The sequence below is a fragment of the Carlito syrichta genome, unplaced genomic scaffold (assembly GCF_000164805.1).
Source record: "Carlito syrichta isolate Samal-C Ts95f unplaced genomic scaffold, Tarsius_syrichta-2.0.1 Scaffold309425, whole genome shotgun sequence".
NCBI lineage: Eukaryota > Metazoa > Chordata > Mammalia > Primates > Tarsiidae > Carlito > Carlito syrichta.
The window spans coordinates 779,383-801,505 of NW_007253521.1; the positions used below are offsets into that span (position 1 = coordinate 779,383).

Below are 22,123 nucleotides of genomic sequence, written 5' to 3' on the forward strand. Positions count from 1 at the left end.
TTGCATTTCCCCCTTCAAGTCTTAGGACATTGATTATATCCTGACCAAAACCAAATCTATGCTGATAAATTTAATGAAAGATGTGATTGGTTCACATGACATGGCTCACATTTAATGAGTTGATTAAAGTTCTGAAACTAAAATGACATCGGCTTATACTTCTTTTCACTTTTCAGGCTCTCATCTTACCACTACCACCGTGGTTGACAGTTTTAAAAATACAGTCAATTAAGCACACTTTTTCTAGTATCTGCACCAAATGCCCAAATGATATAAAAATGTTGCTGATAGGTGGCTCCAAACTTCTTGAAACTAGTTGCACTGACATTAGGAATCGGGTAAGATGATTGGAATCCTAGTTGATACTTTAAAAAACTTTATAGATATTTGTCTTCATTGCATAAGAATCATAATAACAATACAGATAAAGGTTGTTTTGTGTCATGCAGAAAATGCTTAAAATAGTTTACATATCTGACACTAATTTATTTTTGTACTTTGTATGTACTGTTTATTGTATGCATTTCACCAATAGTTCTATAATCTTTTATAAAAATCGTGTAGGGGAAAAAGTGAAAATCCTTCCCTTCTACTCTTCTAATTCCATTCAATCAAAGCAACTGTTATTTACAATTTTGTGCCTATTTAGCCAGGATTTTGCATATTCTCACTGTTATATGGGTAGGTTTATACCACGGTCTGCATTGATATACAAATCTACATATACATACACATTTTGGCATTACAGTTTGAGTGTGCTGTACGTATTGGTCTGCCACTGTTGCTTTCCAGATGGACTAGATCGTGAGCATCTTCAAAGTTCATGTGCACGAATTTCACTCCATCTTTTTAATGGCTGCAGCATTTCACACAATAGATAAATAACAAATTCTTTATTGATGGAAATTTAGATGGCTTCCTTTTCTTTCAGTAATATGCAATATGATGATGAACATCTCTGTACATTTTTTATGAGTATGCTTTCATCTCTGATGGTAAAGTTCTAAATGTGGCTAATTGTCAATTCAAAAGTATTTTAACAGTTAGTAATAAATAAAACCAAAATTCTTACTCATTTTAGTTTTAAGTTCTTCTCTAACAACCACACTTTTCTAAGGTAAATTTTGCATGTTTATTATTTTCCGAGGGCAAATTTTGCATATTTATTACAAGGCATCCCAACTGGGTCATAGAGTCAAAGGAAATATTCCACCACACAATGCCACACCACTGTAGAATGACAGAATGCTTGAAATAGAATATTTAAGTTAGAACTTGTAAATGAGATATAATTACAGCTCTCAAAATGTGACCATGCTATAGTGACATGTCCAAGAGTAAATTCTTTCCTGCATTCTTGGTATTGATATGCATGTCCAAGTGGTGAGTATATGTTTCTGGAATGTTTAATGTTTCTGTTGGCAGTTGGGCATGGTTTGTCTTATTTTAGGGGAGCTATATCATAGGTCAGTTAATATTTTCTAACGTCATTATTGCATTCCCTCTAACAGATTTAATAGGATATGTGAAAATTTTTGAAAAAGTGACCTAAACATTCTAATCATAACAACATTATGGAGCATTAACATTTTCATGCAACTTATGAAAGGAAGGGAGAGTTTGCCAGAGCACAGAATGCTCTGTTGGCATATAGCTTGAATACCCTGATTTTTGCTGTAGTCTTTGACTCCACTTAAACTGACTCATGACACGTTACTGATCTAGCTTGTTAGCAAAACCACAGTTTATGGAATCCAGATTTGTTCACCACAAAGATAGTTGCATATTTTTTTCACTGTAGATAAATAGGCCTAGTTGAATAGAAATAAGAACATTATTAGTTTTGTGTTTAGAATTGTAATTATGAATTAATGTATCAAGGCAAGGGCAAGGAAGTATTTTTTAGTTGCATAAAATCATTCAACATGAAGGATATCTTCAATGCAAATGGCACATGGGATTTACAGGAGACTAACTGCACTTGGATTTAAAATTATAGAACACTTAAAATGTTAAAATAGTTTTGGGGAAGTTCTAAAGACAAGACAAGTTTTGGTCGAGTTCTCTTGCTAAACCATAATTTATGAAGCACCATCCCAATCTTTGCTTCTCTCATTTAGAAAATTTTAAAGGCAGTGTGGTTTCCCCAGGATTAGTCAAAGGGTTCTTGGTAAGAAAAGTAACTTCAGTTATTGGTCCTTTTGGGTCACAAGTTAAAAAAATGTTATGGCAAGAAATAGATATCATGATATAGCTATTGATGGTTAATGTGCCTGGATATTATTTAAAATAATAAATATTTATTTATAGTAAATAAGGGAGTACTATTGACTTTGCATATATAAAGGGGGCATTTTAATATGTAAATTATACCAGTTTTATTATGACAAGATATACTTTTTGAGGAAAAAAGAAACAGACCAAAATAAATAATAAGTAAAAAATTACGTGACTTTTTTTCTAAAAATCAGAGATCACTCTTTTGAAGGCCTTGTACTATATGATTATCAGATATCACATGGTGATTTAATCCCAACTAATGAAAGTAATGCCAATCCTGTTTTCAATGCAATTCCAAAGTAGAATATTCATAAATTCCAAAGTAGAATATTCATTATAAATATTATTAGTGAAATGGATATATTATTATTTTTTAATTTTTGCATATTTTTATGGTTTCCTCAAGTGTGTGTCGTCTTTTGATTATGTAGCTAAATGACAGGATAAAATAAACATCTCCATATCTCTTTAACTCCAGCAAAATAATAAGTGATGAAAACAAGAGTATTTACCAAATTTCAAAAACCAGATAATCTGTGCCTGTATCTTACCTTTCTTTTGCGAAGTCTCACTTGGTTATCTGTGGGTTCCTGGGTGGCCAGAGTCTCCTGTAAGTGTAAACACTGCATGTCATCTTCTGCTGTGACCTTTGGAGGACTTTTGTTTTGATGTTCTGAGAAATCACTCTTCTCCAGACCATCTTCAGCTGACATTCCACTGCGGCAGGAAGGAGGCTGCAGAAGGCAGCTTCCAATATCTGCTTTTAATGACGGTAGTCCTCTGTCTGTAGAAGGAATAGCCAAGAACTCACCTTGTACTACATTGCAGGTGTTTCTTTCATTTTCATCTTTAGGGAAGTCGGGTTTCCTTCGTTGCTGAGCAATTATGGCAGAATTAAGCAACTGTGTCTCTGGCACAATATCTTTTACATTCAAAGTATCAAATGCATTTACTTTGGGCACATCGTTTATTCCACTTAAGCTTATATCATTGCAAAGTTCCAGGCTTTTACTTATAGTGTCAGTGACTTTTCTCTCTCCACTTTCTTCTAGCAGTGCTAAATCAGCCTTACCAGCCATTCCCCAGGAGTTATAAGAATCTTGGTTACTTTCCACAATGGGCAGTGTCATTACTAAGGAGCCTGCTCCTTCCATCGTACATTGGCCTGGTGCGTTATGCCCTTGGGTAGTTAAAATCTGCTTATCATCTGTAAGGTATAAGTCAGAATCGATATCTTCATCAGAAACATGCACGAGTGTTTCTGTGCTGGCTTCCAGAGACAGAAACTGATCTTCACCTTCATGGCTCTCATCTTCCTCCACCTCTTTTGAAATGCAACCCATTGGCCTCCCAGAAAATTCTCTCAACTCTGATCCATGACAACAGTCTGGTAGTGAAACACACTTCTCCTTGCGGTCCACATTTAGAGTTTCATCTTTTTCCATACTTGCCTGCAAAGTGTCAGCTACTAGTCCATGATGGCATGCTGTGTTATAATCATCAGGATTAAAAGGCTGTCCCATCCATCGGGTCACATGTTCTTCCCAGCTCCTCTTTCTGATAGCTCCAGACATGTCATCATAGTTTAACAACAGACAGAGAGACACATTCCGTATGAGGTTAAAGGAGATGGAACTTGATGAAAGACTACTTCAAATTCACGAATCAAAGAAGGGAGTGAGTTTTATCATTTCACCACCTATTAAAAAATTAAAAAAATATATAGTTATGGATACATTTCTAAAGTCAAAATATATCTTGGAAAAGAGAGCTCTTAATCTGTGCCATTAAAGTTGAAGTAAGAGGCTTTATAAAGCTTCTGTCTAATAGCTTTAGTAGCACTATTTCTTTAAGAAAGAGCCTACCATTAGAAGAAATTTTTACATTTAATATGTCCAGCCAAAAATCATCAGAAATATGATTTAAAGATAGCTATATTGGCCTACTAATGAATACATACTAAACATTTAAAACTCCGTTAAGAAAACACTTGGAATGCAAAACCTCATAAAATCACTGGAAGAAACTTGTTGCTCTAGCTTGCATGCTTTCCTGATTTATTTTTGTGAACACAAGTCATTAAAGAATCTATTTGCTGTTTGGTTTGAATCACAGTGAAGGCCACCAGGGAACTGTTCATGTAAAACTTCAGCTATAGAGACTGCATGTGTAACGTATTAGTGTGTGAAAGAGCTAATACCAATCCCAAACGACCAGGATGTATTTACTCTAGGGAGTGACTAAGAAACATGGAATAATCCAGTTTAGCTCATATTAACACACAATTCATGGATAAGAAAGTAAAACACATACCATTTACAATGCCTTAGGATACATACGTTTCAACATGCATTCTATGATGGTTACCGTTACTACCAGCTAGCAAACTAGCATTTTTGAAGCTTAAAGAAATTAAATAATTTGCCCAAAGTTATACATCTAGGAAATGAGCATAGACTCAAACTAAGTAGTTAACAAACTTCACTGTCTCCATGGAATCATGAGATTCCACCTTCATCCCTACTCCTCACATATCTTTAGCATGTGTAGCCTCTAACCATCTCATGTAAGCAGTCAAGTGAACCAAAAAGGAAGATGTGAGTATAAGACAATTGGGACTGTTTTTGTGAAATTGGAGCCTCATTTTATTTGGCTTCTAAGGAGTTTAGTTTGTATGTTTCTGTTAGAATTTGACCATAAAAATTTTGGTAAACAAGAAAATCATGCATAAGATAAGGTTAGAATATAAACACATTCCAGGTATCCATTCTTTTGCCTTGAATTACTCAAACCCTAAATGGAAATAAATCTTACCAATGTAAACTCAATCTTATAAAAATGACTAACCCAAATGTTATCCTACAATGAAACTGTATTATTGGACTGTGAAAGAAAAATTTCATTCACAGAACAGACACTTTTAGGTTTTATTCCACATAAGAACTGTCAGCACACAACATGGACTGGCTTACTGATTTCGGCCATAAAAAAGATTAACTGCTACGCTCGTTTTGAGTCTCTTGAGTCTAGTGAAAAGGACTCTGACTACCCACCCAAAATTTCAAGCTATTCTGACTAAGTACATGCCCAAAAGATAAATATTTTCATCCTATAAAGACCAGAGAAGTTAAGAAATGTGCTAGAATTTTGGTACCCCATCCTGACCAAATATCTTCCTGGATACTATTTGGTTCCCCCAAAGGTCTATAGCCATCTTTGAAAATGGTCAACCTTCACATTTTCCATGTTGACATTTACTTTGCACTAAAAAATAAAATAAAGTCTTTGAATTCCATGCATAAGTCATTATAGTGTGGGAGGTTACGGAAAGTGGAAAAAACGCATAGATACAAGCCAGAAAATTTCTGCTTTCATGAACAAATTTGGGTTGTAATAGGGCGGTTCTGTCTTAGATGCTTTCTTTTCTTTATTTTTGTCCAGTGTAGAAAGAGCAGGCTAACACAAGACATGCCAAGTGGTATTACTATGTCATTCCTAAGCCACATTTGCATTTAAATTGAGCCTGAATTCTGGCTTCATTTCTTTTACTAAGGAGAAATATGGTTTCATTAACTCCTTGGGAAAAAAATTACACAAAAAATTTCCCCTAAGACCTTATAGTAATATTCATTAACTTATGTCACTCAGTCTTGACAAGTAGGTACGTATTTCTGTCACGTCAAAGGAAGATTTCAACATGTTCTGAGACAATCTAACTGTAAAGAGAGACTGCAAATCAGAAAAATTCATCATAGCTTTAACTCATTCTGTCTTTGTTTCTAATCTAGATTCTCTGGAAATTTCCAGATCATTCCTGTATATGTACCCTGTCTTTATTTTTAAAACATAAGATTTCCTAATTATTCCTATAGCTATCATTATTTACAATTTGAGTGCCCATTCATTCCATCTCCTGTGGTCTGATAGATTTTTTAAAAAAAATAATCTCTGCAAGCTTTCCTACAATTATTGTCAATTGCACTTGAGTTTACTGCCTTCATTTTCTAAATAATCTGAATTGACTCTAATCTGTCCTCTAAGAGAGAGAAGCTTTGTAAAATACTTGACTTTCTTATGAGCTTCCTCACTGGGATGGTTTATTTAAAATTATATTTCAAACTGCTGACTACTTATTTTTCAAATTTCTATTGCATTTCTTTTGTAATCCTATTCATGAAGTTTCATTCAGAATGAGCTCAGCTGCTGAGGATTTGGATGGAGGAGTTGGAAAAGTGTAGGTCATGTCAGGGTGTTGATTTTATGAAGTGAATTTCCATGGGGATTTTTCACTTCTTAAATACATATGTTCAAACACCATGGTATTAATATTACAAGAGACATATATACTTCTAATTATGCAATGATTCTGGAAAATAATTGCGAAATGTTCTCATTTGTGATATTAGTGCATACGAAATTTAAACACAAAGTGATTTCAAGTTTTTTTGTTTGAGTTAATTTTGGAATATTTACCACTCCTTAACATAAGCATTTCATGACTTAGAATATGTATTTTAAAAACTAAACAAAATTGAAAGCTATTGTCTTTAAAAATAACATCTGGAGACATTCTAGTTTGAGAAACACTGACCTACATTTGATATCAAACAATCATGCTCTATATTGCACTTGCTTCTGAAATAAACTTACACCTTATAATCTGGTCTGCCAATTGCCCTCAGAAAAGAAGAGCCTGTGTTTACCAACTGTATATCTGACAAAGGCCTAACATCAAAGATCTACAAGGAACTCAAACGTGACAAAAAGAAAAAAAACCAAACAGCCCCATTACAAAGTGGGCAAAATATATGAATAGACACTTCTCAAAAGAAGACATACAGGCAGTCAACAGATACATGAAGACACATGCTCAGTCTCACTAGTCATCAAAGAAATGCAAGTTAAGAACTACGCTGAGATACCACCTAACTCCAGTCAGGATGGCCATCATCAATAACTCCACAAACAGCAAGTGCTGGAGAGGATGTGGTGAAAAGGGAACACTTCTATACTGTTGGTGGGATGTAAACTAGTACAACCTCTATGGAAAACAGTTTGGTGATTCCTAAAAGATCTAAAAGTCAACCTCCCATAAGATACCACAATCCTCCTATTGGGAATATAACTAGAAGAACTCAAATCACTCTATGAAAAAGATACCTGCACATGTTTATTATTTACAATAGCAAAAACATGGTACCAACCGTGCTGCATTGAAAGAGGACTGGATAAAAAAATATGGTACATATACATGTTTGAATATTATGCAGCCATAAAGAAGGACAAAATTATGAACTTCACAGCAACTTAGATAGACTTAGAGATTAGAATACTGAGTGATCTATCACAGAAACAAAGAACTGAATATCACATGTTCTCACTCATAAGTGGACCTTGAATATCATAATACTGTAAGAAAGGGATTGGCAGTAGTTGGGAATGGCCAGGGGAGGGTGGGAGAAGGATTGGCAGTAGTGGAAAACTGCCAGGTTGGGGGGGCACATCCCTTCCACAAGGGTACCTGCATAATGAACACGTGCATACCTCACCCTCAATTGTACCCCACATCTTTAAAATAAAAAATTTTATAAAAAAAAGAGAAAAGAAGAGTCTGCTGATAATCACTGTTGCTTCTTTTACAACCTGAGAAAGGGAGGCACAAATGAAGTATCTGTGGCTGAAATCAAGTATGGATACTGAAGAATTGACAGTATTAGATCATAATCACTATTAAAGAAGCATTTATTTAGTACCCAATGAATGGCAGAAACTTTGCAAAATATTGGGAATATAAATTTATATAATATATTCTACCTTTTCTATTGAAGCTTTTCTACTGAAACTCACGTTAAGGAAACTCATGTAGGGCAACCTCTCAGGTGCCCTCCCCCCATGGGTGCTTTTCTGTCTTCTCAATAAATCCTACTTTCTCACCTTCTGGCTACAACGAACAACAACAAAAAAAGAAACTCATGTAAAAAAGGATTATAAGTCCTATAATGTTAGGTCTTTGATGTATTTAGTGTTGACTTTCGTGTATGGCGATAGGTAGGGGTCCCGTTTCATTCTTCTGCATGCAGTCAGTCAGTTTTCCTAGCATCATTTGCTGAATAAGGTTTCCTTTCCCCAGTGGTTGTTGTTGATGACTTTATCAAAGATGAATTGGTTGAGAGATAGAGGTTTTGCTTCTGGAATCTCTATACTGTTCCATTGGTCTATATGCCTGTTTTTGTACCAGTACCAGTCTGTTTTGATTATTGTAGCCTTACAGTAAAGTTGAAAGTCTAAACCTTAAACTATAAGAATCTTAGAAGAAATCACAGGAGACACCCCTATGCACATTGGAATAGGCAGACAATTCTTAATTACACTGCCAAAAGTGTATGCCATAAAAATAAGATAGACAAGTGGGGCTTCATCAAACTGAAAAGCATTTTAAAAGCAAAAGAAACTATCAGGAAGCAAGGAAACAATCTACAGAATGGGAAAAAAATATTTGCTAACTATATGTCTGACAGGACTTAACATCCAGGATGTATAAGAAACTCAAAAGGGCCAAAAGGAGAAAAACAAACAGCCCTATTAAAAAGTGGGCAAAAGATATGAATAGACACTTCTTAGAAGAAGACACACAGCAGCCAACAGATACATGAAAAAATGCTCAGCCTACCTAATCATCAGAGAAATGCAATTCAAAACCACATTGAGATACCACCTAACTCCAGTAAGGATGACCATCATTAATAAATCAAAAAGCAATAGATATTGGTGAGGATGTAGAGAAAGGGGAACACTTCTACGCTGCTGGTGGAAATGCAAACTAGTTCAACTTCTTTGGAAAACAGTGTGGCAATTTTTAAAAGAACTAGAAATGGACCTTATATATGACCCAGCAATCCTCCTTCTGGGAATATACCCAAAGAAACTCAAATTATTCTTCAAAAAAGATATTTGCACACACATGTTTATTGCAGCACTATTCAAAATAGCAAAAACATGGAACCAACCCTGCTGCACACTGAAAGTGGACTGGATAAAGAAAATGTGGTACATATACCTAATGGAGTATTACACAGCCATAAAGAAGAACAAAATTATGGACTTTGCAGCAACTTGGAGGGGTAAAGAGTTCATCATATTCAGTGATCTATCAGAAACAAAGAACTGAATACCGTATGTTTTCACTCATAAGTGGGTCCTGAACACTTACCACAATACTGCAAGAGAGGTATCAGCAGAAGCGGGACAATGCCAGGTGGGGGGGACACATAATATCACTAAGCGGGACAATGCCTGGTGGGGGGACATATAATATCACTAATATCATGAATCTAAACCAGTAGAAGTGAGGACCAGTTTAAAGCCCAAATTTCACCTGCACGTAGACTACTTATTACCTAATCCTGGCTTATACTCCACATCTTTACAATAAAATGAAGTAAAAAATTTGTATGTGCTTTCATGGACTCAATACCATTGATAGGTATACCTATACTATGAAGAGTTTATCACCAAGTAGGGGCTCATCTTCCTTCCTTCCTTTCTCCCTCCCTCCCTCCCTCCCTCCCTCCCTCTCTCCCTCCCCGCCGCCTTCTTCCTTATTGAGTGAAAAAAGTGTTCTCTGGGAGGGCTTCACAGAAGAGGACAAGTCCGAATGAGGTCCTTTGTGGCAAATTTTCTGTCTTCACAATAATTGGGCCAAATGGGATTTGAGGTAGATTTTCCTACTGGATGGAAGAAGTCTTTCTTTCTGGCTTCAGATAGTCACTATTCTAGAATCACTTCTTTGGAAAAGATACCAGAGACAGTAATAAACTTCAGAAAATTACTTGCAACTTGAAAACTCATTGGTTACCTTGGATGTAAACCACATTCCTCAGAAGCATTTCAGAGAAAACTGAGAAGAGAAATTTTTAAAAGAAAAAAATTCAGAATATGTCATAGAATATGTCCCAAACATCAGTCTGAAGAGAACTCATGGAATATGCAGTAGTACAAGGAAGAAAAACATACCATGTCAAGAAATATCACTATGAAATTTTAGAATGTAGGAGATAAGCAAATGAACCTAAATGTTGTCAGAGAAAGAAAAAAGAGGTTATATATTAGGAACTGGCAATCAAATGGTATTTGATTTCTTAAAATTAATAGTGGAAATAACATAATAGGCAAATATACTCTCCAAATTCTGACCAGAAATTATGTATACCTTAAAATTATATGAGGAGACTTAATTTTTAAAAATCTCTTCTCAAAAGCTACTGGAGAGATAGTTTCATTCCAATGAGAGAATAACAAAGCAGGGAAAATAGCAACAGGAAAGTCAGGAATTCAGCAAAAATAACCAGGGAACAGAGTTTTCAGGATAAAATTTGTGGAGCAGGTCTAGTGGGCAATAATTTCACATAAATTTTAAAGTTCTCTATGAGAAATGTTTCTTAAAAAAGGAAATAATTCCCACAGCCAGCATACTGCTGAACAGACAGAAACTAGAACTATTTCCCCTGCAAACTGGAACAAGACAAGATTGCCCACTTTCACACCTCCTTTTCAACATAGTTTTGGAAGTTCTAGCTAGAGCAATCAGACAAGAGAAGGAAATCATGGGTATCCAAATAGGAAAAGAGAAAGTCAAATTATCCCTCTTTGGAGATAACATGATTCTATACCTCTGCACTGATTAAAGGACTTTGGCAAAGTCTCAGGGTATAAAATCAATGTACAAAAGACAGTCATATTTCTATACACCAACAACAAACAAACAGAAACCAAAATAAAAAGCACAATCCCATTCACAATAGTCACAAAAAAATCAAATACCTTTGCATCTTCCTAGCCAGAGACGTGAAAGACCTTTACAATGAAAACTACAAAACACAGCTCAAAGAAATCAAGGATGACACAAACAAATGGAAAATTATTCCATGCTCACGAGTTGGAAGAATCAACATCGTTAGGATGTCCATTCTACCCAAGGCATTCTACAGATTTAATGCAATACCCACTAAATTACAAGCAGCATTCTTCTCAGACCTAGAAACAAGACAGAAATTTATATAGAAACATAAATGACCACGAATAGCCAAAACAATCCTCAGCAAAAAAACAAAATCAAAAACAAAATGGAAGGTATCATACACCCAGAATTTAAATTTATTGTAAAGCTACAATAATCAAAAGGCCTGATATTGGTACAAGAAGAAGCATAGAGACCAAAGGAACAGGTTAGAGATTCCAGAAGCAAAACCTCAATTTTTCAGTCAACTCATCCTCAACAAAACCTCCACTACCAACCACTGGGGAGAGGAGAACCTATTCAATAAATGGTGCTGGGAAAACAGGCAGAAGATTAAAATAAGACCCGTACCTATCGCCATACACAAAAATCAACTCTAAATTTATCAAAGACCTAAATGTAAAACTATATGTAAAACCTAAATGTAAAACTCAAACTATAAGAATCTTCAAACACAGGAGATACCCTTATGGAAATTGTAACTGGCAACCAATTCCTGATCAAAACCCCAAGTGCCCATGCCATAAGAGATAAGATAGAAAAGTGGGACCTCATCAAACTCACAAGCTTCTGCAAAACCGAAGAAACTATCGAGAGAGCAGGGAGACAGCCCACAGACTGGGAAAAAATATTTGCCAACTGTGTATCTGACAAAGGTCTAAATCTAGGATCCACAAGGAACTCAAATATGCTGAAAAGAAAAACACAAACAGCCCCATTATAAAGCGGGCAAAAGATATGAACAGACATATCTCAAAAGAAGACATACGAGCAGCCAAAGGACACATGAAAAAATGCTCAGCCTCACTAGTCATCAAAGAAATGCAAATTAAACCACACTAAGATACCACCTAACTCCAGTCAGGATGGCCATCATGAATAACTCAAAAAAACAACAGATGCTGGAGAGGATGTGGTGAAAAGGGAACACTTCTACACTGTTGGTGGGAGTGTAAACTATTACAACCTCTGTGGAAAGCAGTTTGGTGTTTCCTAAAAGATCTAAAAATCGACCTCTCGTATGACCCTGCAATCCCCCTACTGGGAATATACTTGGAACTCAAGTCACTCTATGAAAAAGATAGCTGCATTTTTACTGCAGTAGTGTTCACAATAGCAAAAACCTGGAACCAACTATGCTGCCCATTGAAAAAGGACTTGATAAAAAATGTGGTACATATAAGGGAATATTACACAGCCATAAAGAAGGACAAAATTATGAACTTCACAACCACTTGAATGGACTTAAAGTCTATAATACTGAGTGATCTATCACAGAAACAAAGAACTGAGTATCACATGTTCTAACTCATAAGCTGACCTTAAACAATTATCATAATACTATAAGAAAAGGATTGGCTACAGTGGGAAACTGCTGGGGGAGGATGAGATTGTCAGTAGTAGGAATCTGCCACGGTCGGGGGGACACACCTCATCAACAAGGGCACCTGCATAATGAACATTTGTATACCTAACCCTTAATTGTATCCCACATGTTTAAAATTAAAAATTAAAAAAAGTAAATAATTGATTATATATATGACTACTTGGAGAGAAATTTTAGAGTAAGGTCGAGTGATTGGTGTGGAAATTAGTTACGTAGGAAACTAGGGAAATCAATTATTAGCACCAGGAGCAAAGGAGATTTTATAAGAAAGGAGATATAATCATAGCACACTACCTGGCTAAACTGTGGCTATTTTTTTATGCTGTCAAGATAATGCAAATAGTAAATTCTAAATCAGTCAAAAATTATGAAGCAATTATTTTCAGAGTATAGGATTTTGTGAGGGATGAGATTAACAATGGTCGGGAGAATGATTTCAGAACTACTGCATCATTTTCTATAGTAACAAGTTAGCAGATAATGTCTAAAATGCAAAAAAGTATAATAATATTGTGAAATATGGGAGTAAATATAAGAATTAGCAAAAATAAAGTGCTATAATTTTCTGTGTCATTGGCTTGAGACAGAAACAAAAGTCTTATCTCTAAATCTCAGAAATGATGTCAAGTCATAAGCTAAACTTTAATATGTTCCAGAGAAGTAATTTTAAAATTGAGTTGATGCTTAAATGTAACTGCAGTTCCTCTACAATATATCTGACTGGACAAAGTCATTATTTTTGCCTCTTTTCCACTTACTACACCATCCTTTCACAATCACACAAACTCCAGCCTCACATTTTTAGCCAAGCATAGGTGCTGGTTTGGATATTTATCTTGGACCACCAATGTTGGCGCAATTTTCCATGAGATTTTTTTAGATTATTTCTTTTAGGGTTTCCTTTCCTTCCCCAACTCTCCTGGGAATTCCTGTGATTGAGAACAGGTATTCTTGGCAATTCTTTTAGTCATAGTTTTTCTAAAATGTTATCTAAATAGAAGTTTAAGATGTGTGAAATATTGATGCTATCATTTTATGTATCTTACACAAAATACATATAAATTAGAAACACACAAACAATATTAAATCAGCAAATGCATTTGAAAAGAGAAATTCTCCGTTGTATTATTGCCCACTTTTTCTAGACTTCTCACTCACAGTACTTTGAAAGATGGTAACTTTTTATTCATCCCCTCAAAGGTGGGTATCTTGTCTTGTCTTTTGAGAACACAGATGACATATACACACACATGTGCAAAACAGACACAATCGTAGCTTCATACATTTCTTCCAGTGTGAGCTCAACTTCTGTGAAAGCAAATCGCCATTACAATGAGCGTTTGTGGAGGCCATAATGAAATTCATTTTCTTAATGAAATTGTCAAAGAACAAATTATCTAGCAAACGAAACCGTGCATGTGTGGGCATCTTCCCACTGTCATCCAACTCGGTGCTAAATTAAGAGAAATACTTTTGATTGCCAAAGTGAAGTGACATATGCAAGATGCTTAGGAGACACAAGGAAGCTTAGGGAAGATATTTTTCTTCTTAATTTATTTATGTAAATACATAAATAGCCAAAAAGATGACAGCACATTTTAAAAAAGCATTCTATGAGTCTAGTCAAGACAGTCAACTTTCAGTCAAAGACAATTAGTGCTTTTCCTTTAAAATATTTGTAGTATCTAATCCAAATTAGACAAAGCTATAATTAAGCTACGTGTGTGTGTGTCTGTGTGTGTGTGTGTGTGTGTGTGTGTGTGTGTGTGTGTGTGTATGTGTGTTGGGGAATCTTTAATAATACGATGCAAGAATTTATCTTCATATGGTTTCATGTAGATTTTCTTTCTTCAGTAGAAATATATATCCAAATCCCTCATACAATCGTTATCCATCTATTTTTACATTGTCTAAGGTTGGAATTTATTCATAATGCCTCATTAGCTGTTACTGGAAAACATGAACTTCCATTAAAATTTTATTGGTAAATGGCTTGATGGAGATTAAAATATTATATATGAAATATCTTCCATGTCTTTAGGCTGTCTGGAAAGCATAAAAAAACTTTTACTAAATTACGGAATAAACCATCTATAATGAGCCAAGTCAGAGGAATAAGTAGTACATCACTTTTTCCAAGAGACACATCCAAGCTTCCTTCATTTTTAGTCTTTAGAAGAAAAATGAAGAAGTATGTACCTAACTTTAAAGTATTATTTTAATGTTAACCTATTTTTATGCATATCTCAGAGTTTTCACTGAGCTTGGACAACTTTTTTTCATTCTTAACTCTCAGAGTAGAGTTACTCTAGGTATTGGGCACATTTGAAAATGAACTCTTTCAAACCATGAGAAGTCAGCTCCTCAGAAAAGGGCGAGGTGTTATAAAATTGCAAGCTATTATTTCAGTGGTGCCCTATTTTTGCTTCCAGGTTGCTTCTATTTAATGTATCTTCCAGTAGTTTGTAATTTTCTTGCAGAAAGGAGACCAGATACTGGCAGTATTTGACTTACCACCCACTTTGTAGCTCAGATCAGTCAGACTTGCAGCTTTTCTTAAAATTTTCTTAAGCAACTCATGTGTAAGTTGAGGAAATCTTGAAACAATTTATGATATTTTCTTGATATCACTAAGACTTTTCTGGGGATATTTGGTTTCTAAGAGATCCCAAAATTAACACAGTCCTGAAGGACAATATTGGCTCATAGATGCAGTAATTTTTAAATATCTGTATTTTCTTTGAGCTGCCATATTTCATTTTTTTAATGCATGCAGTCTTCTCAATAGTAGTGTTCCATTTTATGCAGAGCACTTGGGGCATTTACAAATACATTATAGTTTAGATGAGTTTTGCAAATAAATTCATTCATGAATAATTATTTGAGGTGTTTCTTTTGTGTGGTTTTTTTGGCCACAATATCTCTTTTCTGTGGAATCCCTTATAATCAAAGCATTGCCTTTCTTCTGAGCTTGTTTCAGTTGAAATATCTTACAGAAATGTCAAGAAATAACTTAGCATTAAATTTGTTATTAAAACTGTGGCTGCCCCTTTATTGACGGCAAAGCATATAATTCAAATGTGACTCTGCTTCATTATAAAAATGTATTTCTATTCAACAAGTGACATTAATTTTAATGCTTTATCATCATCATGGTGAGATATGGCTTTGCTTTAAGTGGGCTCTTTATTTTTAGCTTTACTATCATTTCTAGGAACACTGTAACAGTAGACACAGTCACCACTGACAGTAAATAAGAGATATGGCTACAGCAGCATAGGTGCTCAGATGACAAGGTGACAACAGGAAACTGCACTTTTAGTTACTCCATAAGGTCTACTCTCACTGAAATCAGGAACAATAAATTACTGGGAATTTAGTGATTTCTATTATCTTGATATCTACCAGGCGTCAATGCCTCTCATATCAATTTTTGTCTTCTGTACATATCTATAATTTCATCTTATTTTGTCATCTACCTATATACACTTGAGCTTGTTTTTACCACCAGGGAATTTACTTTATACTATGTAATATTAAGTGCATTAGAAACTTTCAGTGGTAAAGATAAAAGTAATAGTAAAATAAAATAAAAACCTTCCATTTGCTAAGCATTTAACAATGGGAAGGGACCAGGTACCGAATTGGGTGCATGGCGTACACTATCTCTTTTAGTAATAACACTCACAAATAGTCTGTGAGATATTAGCTATCATCCTAATCTTTTTTTTTTTTTTAAATTCTTTTTGAGTTGGAGTCTCACTCAGTCGCCCAGACAGGAGTGCAGTGGCCGCTCCCGGCCACTGCAGCCTTGACCTGCTGGGCTCCAACGATCCTTCCGCCTCAGCCTTCCAAGTAGCTGGAACTACAGGCACCCGGCTAATTTTTTAAATTATTATAGAGATGAGGTCTCACTAGATGCTAAGTGACATGATGATGATGATGATGATAATGGCAGTGACTCCTTTAGCTTTTGACTGATCTTAGCTGCAGAATCCAAGACTAAGCACTAGCTGGGGCTATCTTTTGAATGCCTATGCTATTTCAACATAAGTGAGTAATTAGATCAAAATATGAAACACAATAATCCTTTATCTTTTCTTAAATAACTTGCGCTTTTTTAAAACAAAGATTTGTTTGTTATTCTGTATATAAAACAATTTGTACTTGCAAAGTCTCATCTGATGCTCTAAATGACCTGGTGACCTTATACTTCACTCATAAAAAGCAGAAATTCATAATAGTTTATGGGGCAAGCTTCAAATCACAGAGTGTCAAGTGGCAAAGATGAAACCAGAGCCAGTTTTCTGACTCTGCCCATGATTTTTTCAGTATACCGCCCCATTTAAATTGTGGAAAATCCACTAGTGCTCTGTTCTCAATGGCTTCATGTAAGTTTTAATTTCAAACTATTCCTGGAGACTCATGCTTCCTTCTGACTCTTAATGAATTTGAAATGTCATCGAATGAGAGTGTTGTTAACCTCTGGCCTCAGGCTCTGATGACTCTTGCCAACCTCTTATTTTCTTTCCCCCTTAAAAATTATTATTCTATTATTACAGGATGTCTAGAAGATAGAAAAAAAGTTCAACCCCCACATCTTACCATTCTTCAACCCTGGCTTTCTTTTCTTTCTTTTTTATTCCTCTTTTCTCCCCATTCATTCAACAAATATTTACTGCCAAACAAGCATTGGCAATTCTTCATATGCTAGGTATTTTGCTAATTTCTGAAGATAAAAAAGAAACATTAGTTGAATTTCAAAACATGTTCTTTGATCTTGCTACTTCTTTTCTATCTCATTTCCATCAATAAAAGTGATTTTCTCTTTAAATTATTTGAATTGCATGGCTAAAAACACTTTGTTACTTCAATCTAATACAAAACAATCTTTTCACATATACAGCCAGCTACAATTGTCTTTTCCGTCAATCTATCTCAATTAATGAGCAAATTCACATGCAACCTGTTTACCTTACCTTTCAGTTTGTTTGTATCTGAGTCTTTCTTTAATCTTTTCAAGTTCACTTATTTACTTTATAATGCACTGAATCAAAATCAACAATATCTTTTCAAACTAGGTCTCAAGATCCTAGTTTATTCACCCTTATTCTGATTTCCTTCCTTAAAAATTAACCCCATATGTTGCTCCATGATCTGACCAGCAATTTAAGGCCAAAACAGAACCATAGAAGTAAACATGGCATTTCTGTCACACCAAAGCCAACCAAGAGTAGTGCTTCTCAGTAAATCTGTTGGTCTTTGTTGTTTATGTAAGGGGCTTATCATTCATGTGAGGGAAGCAGACCTAATATCCATGCCACTTCCCTCAAATCTGGAAGTTTTCACAGGAACATCTGGAAGTTCCTGCATCCTCTTCCAATTCTCATGTATAATTCTTGACATTTCTCTATTTTTATGATAACATCTCTGACCCAGATCAAAGTCATGTGTCATTTGGAACCTTGCTCTACTGTAATGCTTTTTACAGAATGATTCTCTTTGTATGACACGAATTCAGTCATTTTCCAAGAAGAACCACATAAAATAAAAACAAAATAGAAGTTTTAAATGACTCATTTTAGACTTATGGTGATCCTATGAGAGCTAATCTTCTGTAAATAAGATTAAATCATCCCTTAAGTGTTTGTAGTGAAGTGGACAGTATGCGTAGATTTGGATCAAGCCAGAAAAATACTCCTTTTTAATTATAATGTCCTTAAGAAAATAATGAAATTGTGTATTCTCTTTTACTAGGCCTTCGAGTAATCATGTAGCCACTTAGGCTACAGCATTACCACATTATTCCTCATTACAATAATGTAGAATGTGGTGACACTGGAAAGAAATGTTGAAGGGTGTATCTTGTAAGTGGTAATACATCAGAAAACTCATTCTAGTTAGTGAAAATGGAAAAAAAACATCATGACACATTCTCTCTAAAGAAATGGCATCTATTAGAAATGGATTATATTCATTTTATGAAAAAGGCTCTTGCCTTGGAAGATTCAGTGCTTCAGCCACACAGTAGCATAGATTGTCATTTCTGAAGTATGATGTGGATGAAACAGCCAACTTTCTCATTTTATACCACACTGGGCAGACATCTATTTATATACTGTGAAAAAACTCTGCATTCTACAACTAAAGGACTTTGCAGAAGTCTCAGAGTAGACATATGAATCAATTAAAGGATTGAGAATAAAGGTTGTAGAAGGAAAGATGAGATGAACTGGGCTTATTTGATCTAGAAATATACATTTATGTTTTAATATGTCCATTTAGGCTTTTTATATTTCTACCCAGGGAGAAACACATAGAACTGGAAATAGGCTGCAGCAACAGAGATTTAGGTTAGATAGAAGAATGCTGGTACTAGTGAGATTCTTATACTGATTTTAATAGAGGAGAGGGTTGTAAGATCACCTCTGAAAGTCATTGGTTGGCATAGTTTTATCACGATGCCATTTGAATACAAGTATATGAATTTGACAAGCTCTTGTCTAGCTCCATTTATTTTAAAAAAATACCAGTTTTAAATTAATGTAATTATTAGCATATGGCTTCATTTCCTTGGCATAAACATAAAATGTTGCTTGATAGTCACAAAACAAGTTACTCCTTTAAAGTGTATGTTGAAGAAATAGGAAATCTTTATAAGAAAAAGTTTTGTATTTGAAAAAATTGCATTATTTAGTGAGTTTGATTCTTTTTTTAAAAAATCTTGATTTTTCCCACATAAGTAACATTGATGACATCTGTAAGCTTTTTTTTTTTTTTTTTTTTTTTTAGAAAAGCTCCAATTTTGTTTTCAGGGTAGCCTTCTATTGGACAGGTTCATACTTCACTTTGCATAAGTATTGTTTGAGAGCCAGATGACATCGTTTAAGATATCTGAATTATAAGTCAGGGCACTGTAGTTTAGCTGTCATCTCTTCTGCTAGTTAGTGGTATGACCTTGGACAGTCACTTTTAAATGTCATTTCTCAGCTTTTTGTTGGTAACCTCAGGACAGTGTCAGAAGAGGTGATCTCTTATGTTTCTTTCAGGAAATTCCATTCAGGGATTTTATTAAATTATAATTTAGATAAGTCAGCATTTTATCTTTCAAATATTTAGATTATTTTTCTCATATGCTAAAAGTCTTAACACAAGTCAAATTGTTAGTGAATAGTTAAATTTTATCAACCTAAGTTATTGAGGCATATCATTTAACAATTGAGTACCTAATATGGCAAAGGTCACCCCCTACCGTATAAAAGCTTATAATTAAAACACTTACTTGATTTCTCATGATTCAACTGTCAAAATAGTTTTCCATCTTTCATTTGGTATATTTTATGTTCATCGAATATATTTGTAAATATATATGAGTATTTATTCTCTTTATATACCATTTCATTTTATTTCTATAAAATAATGATTTTCATTCCAAATATCCAGAAATATAGCAGTATGTTATGCATCATAAATCCATACTATCTCAGTCATATTAAATTTCTTTCCCAATGTATTGCAAAATGAAACATTTACGATTACCTTACGAAGACTATAGTCCAGTGGAAATGTAATTTTATAATTATATAAAGTAAGGACACATAATTAGCGTCATATAATTGCAGTGCTTTCTAGATGTCTTAAAATAATAATAATAATTTTAAGTCAGTGTCACTGAGATTTGCTTCAATTATTCAAAGTTTTCACACAAAATATAACCTGAGCAGTGAATTCAGGAAAATTAACATAAACTAAATCCAATTCTGATCTCTACATTTCTGAAACTCAAATTGTATACTAGTTAGGATAGAAATAATTTCTGAAATTTCATGTGTTTGCTTTTCTTTAAATGAATCTTTTAAGCTGTTACAGGAGCAGTTTAACATGTGGTGGAAATCGGTTTGGGGAAATAATGAAGAATTCAATCTTAATAGTTTTAAATGAGACACAAAATATTCTTTGGAGAGTGATTATTAAGAAAAAAGTCACTCTAGTGCTGCTGCCTACTCTCCCTGTTGGTAAAAGAAGGAAGTGGGGAGTTCATTTACACTTCACACTTATGTGTGAGAACATTATTTGTTTCATATTATGCCATGCAATAGAAAAACTGGTCTTACACATCAACTAATAAATAAGTTAAAAATAAAAAGGGTTCCAAATAAAATCTTGCTTTGTGGAGGAAAAGAGTAAAATCTATTTGGAATCTATCTTAGAATTGATATTTTGCTAAAACGATCTGACTCACAAGTTTTCTACTTACTAAACAGTTTTCACCTCTGATTTTATGGCTTCACTCTAAAACCTGGGAAGACACCATCTCAATCTTTCTGCCTCTTCAAAGATCACCTCAAAGCATAAAGATAGTCCATAGCATCTTACCTAGACAACGAGGAGCTGAAACGCCAAGGCATGACACCACTGTTCATCACTCAGGCTAGGAAAGAAGTCCGTCCCCGTTAGTTTCTCCAAAATCTAAGTTCCCATTTCGTGGTTGAGATCATGGCTCTATTCTGAGCAGTTTTACGCACTGTGTGATTCTAACAAAAACACCCTTCGCAGCTGGAGGGAGCCTTAGCTAAAGCAGGATCCTGTCAAGGCATTCCTAGTGACTTCTGTCTACTAAATTCAGACTGATGTTTTGCGAAAGGGGCCTCCACAACCAGGCCCAGATTGCCTGGAAAGTATTTCCTGCCTCTGAGGAGTGTGCATGTGAGAAAGGCTGTATGAAGCAGGGGGGTGGCGGGGAGAGCGAGCTGCCTGGGCGTTTTAGGAGTTCTGATTTTACACAGAACTCAAGTGAGTTTTGTCAAAGCTCTTGAGGTGATTAGCTAGAGAGTCATAAAGTCCTAGAGCTCTTTTTGTATCCACACTGCTTATGAAAAGAGAGAGAGAGAGAGAGAGAGAGAGAGAGAGAGAGAGAAAGAAACATAGTTCTCTTCTCATCCACAGCCTCTTCACTATTTAAAATGTATATACACAGCTTTAATGAAAATACCTTTGCTAACTTTCACTTCAAAAGATCTTGCAGGAGAGGAAGATGAATTTAGAGTCCCAATACTGTAATTCTCCTAAATTTTAAAACCTTTTTTTCATGACTTAAAATTTAAAGTGCTGCAGTCTCAAATTCCTGTACCTGAGAAAATCTGTAAGTAAAATGCCAAGAATCTAGTAAATAGGACACTTTCTTCAAGTGCCTTCTGATTGCAAGAATCCTTCCCAGATTTAAAGTAGTCCGTGTCATGGCATATGCAGCCACATTACCTCCAGTCAGAATCCTCCAGAGTTACACAAATCCAGTGCTGGAAAAGCAGAAGACAGACTCCATCTTGATCATATTAGAGTCTTGCTGACATTAAACACTTGCAACTGCTTCCATCTAGCATGACAGAGTCCCTGAATCACATCTCTAAAGCAGCTCACAGTATCTGCATCCCTCGTCCGAC

General features: G+C 34.9%; 1 protein-coding gene across 1 annotated transcript in view; it reads right to left on the reverse strand.

Moving 5' to 3' along the window:
* The window catches only part of DLC1 (DLC1 Rho GTPase activating protein), a 447,354-nt gene extending 425,953 nt beyond the window's left edge, over positions 1-21,401 (reverse strand). Inside the window, exons 1-2 of the mRNA XM_008067229.2 lie at positions 21,060-21,401; positions 2,832-3,979 (exon numbers count right to left, since the gene is read on the reverse strand). Coding sequence (XP_008065420.1) covers positions 2,832-3,854 — 1,023 coding nt within the window. The 5' untranslated portion in view covers positions 3,855-3,979; positions 21,060-21,401. The remainder of the gene's footprint in view (positions 1-2,831; positions 3,980-21,059) is intronic.
* Positions 21,402-22,123: the final 722 nt, after the last annotated feature.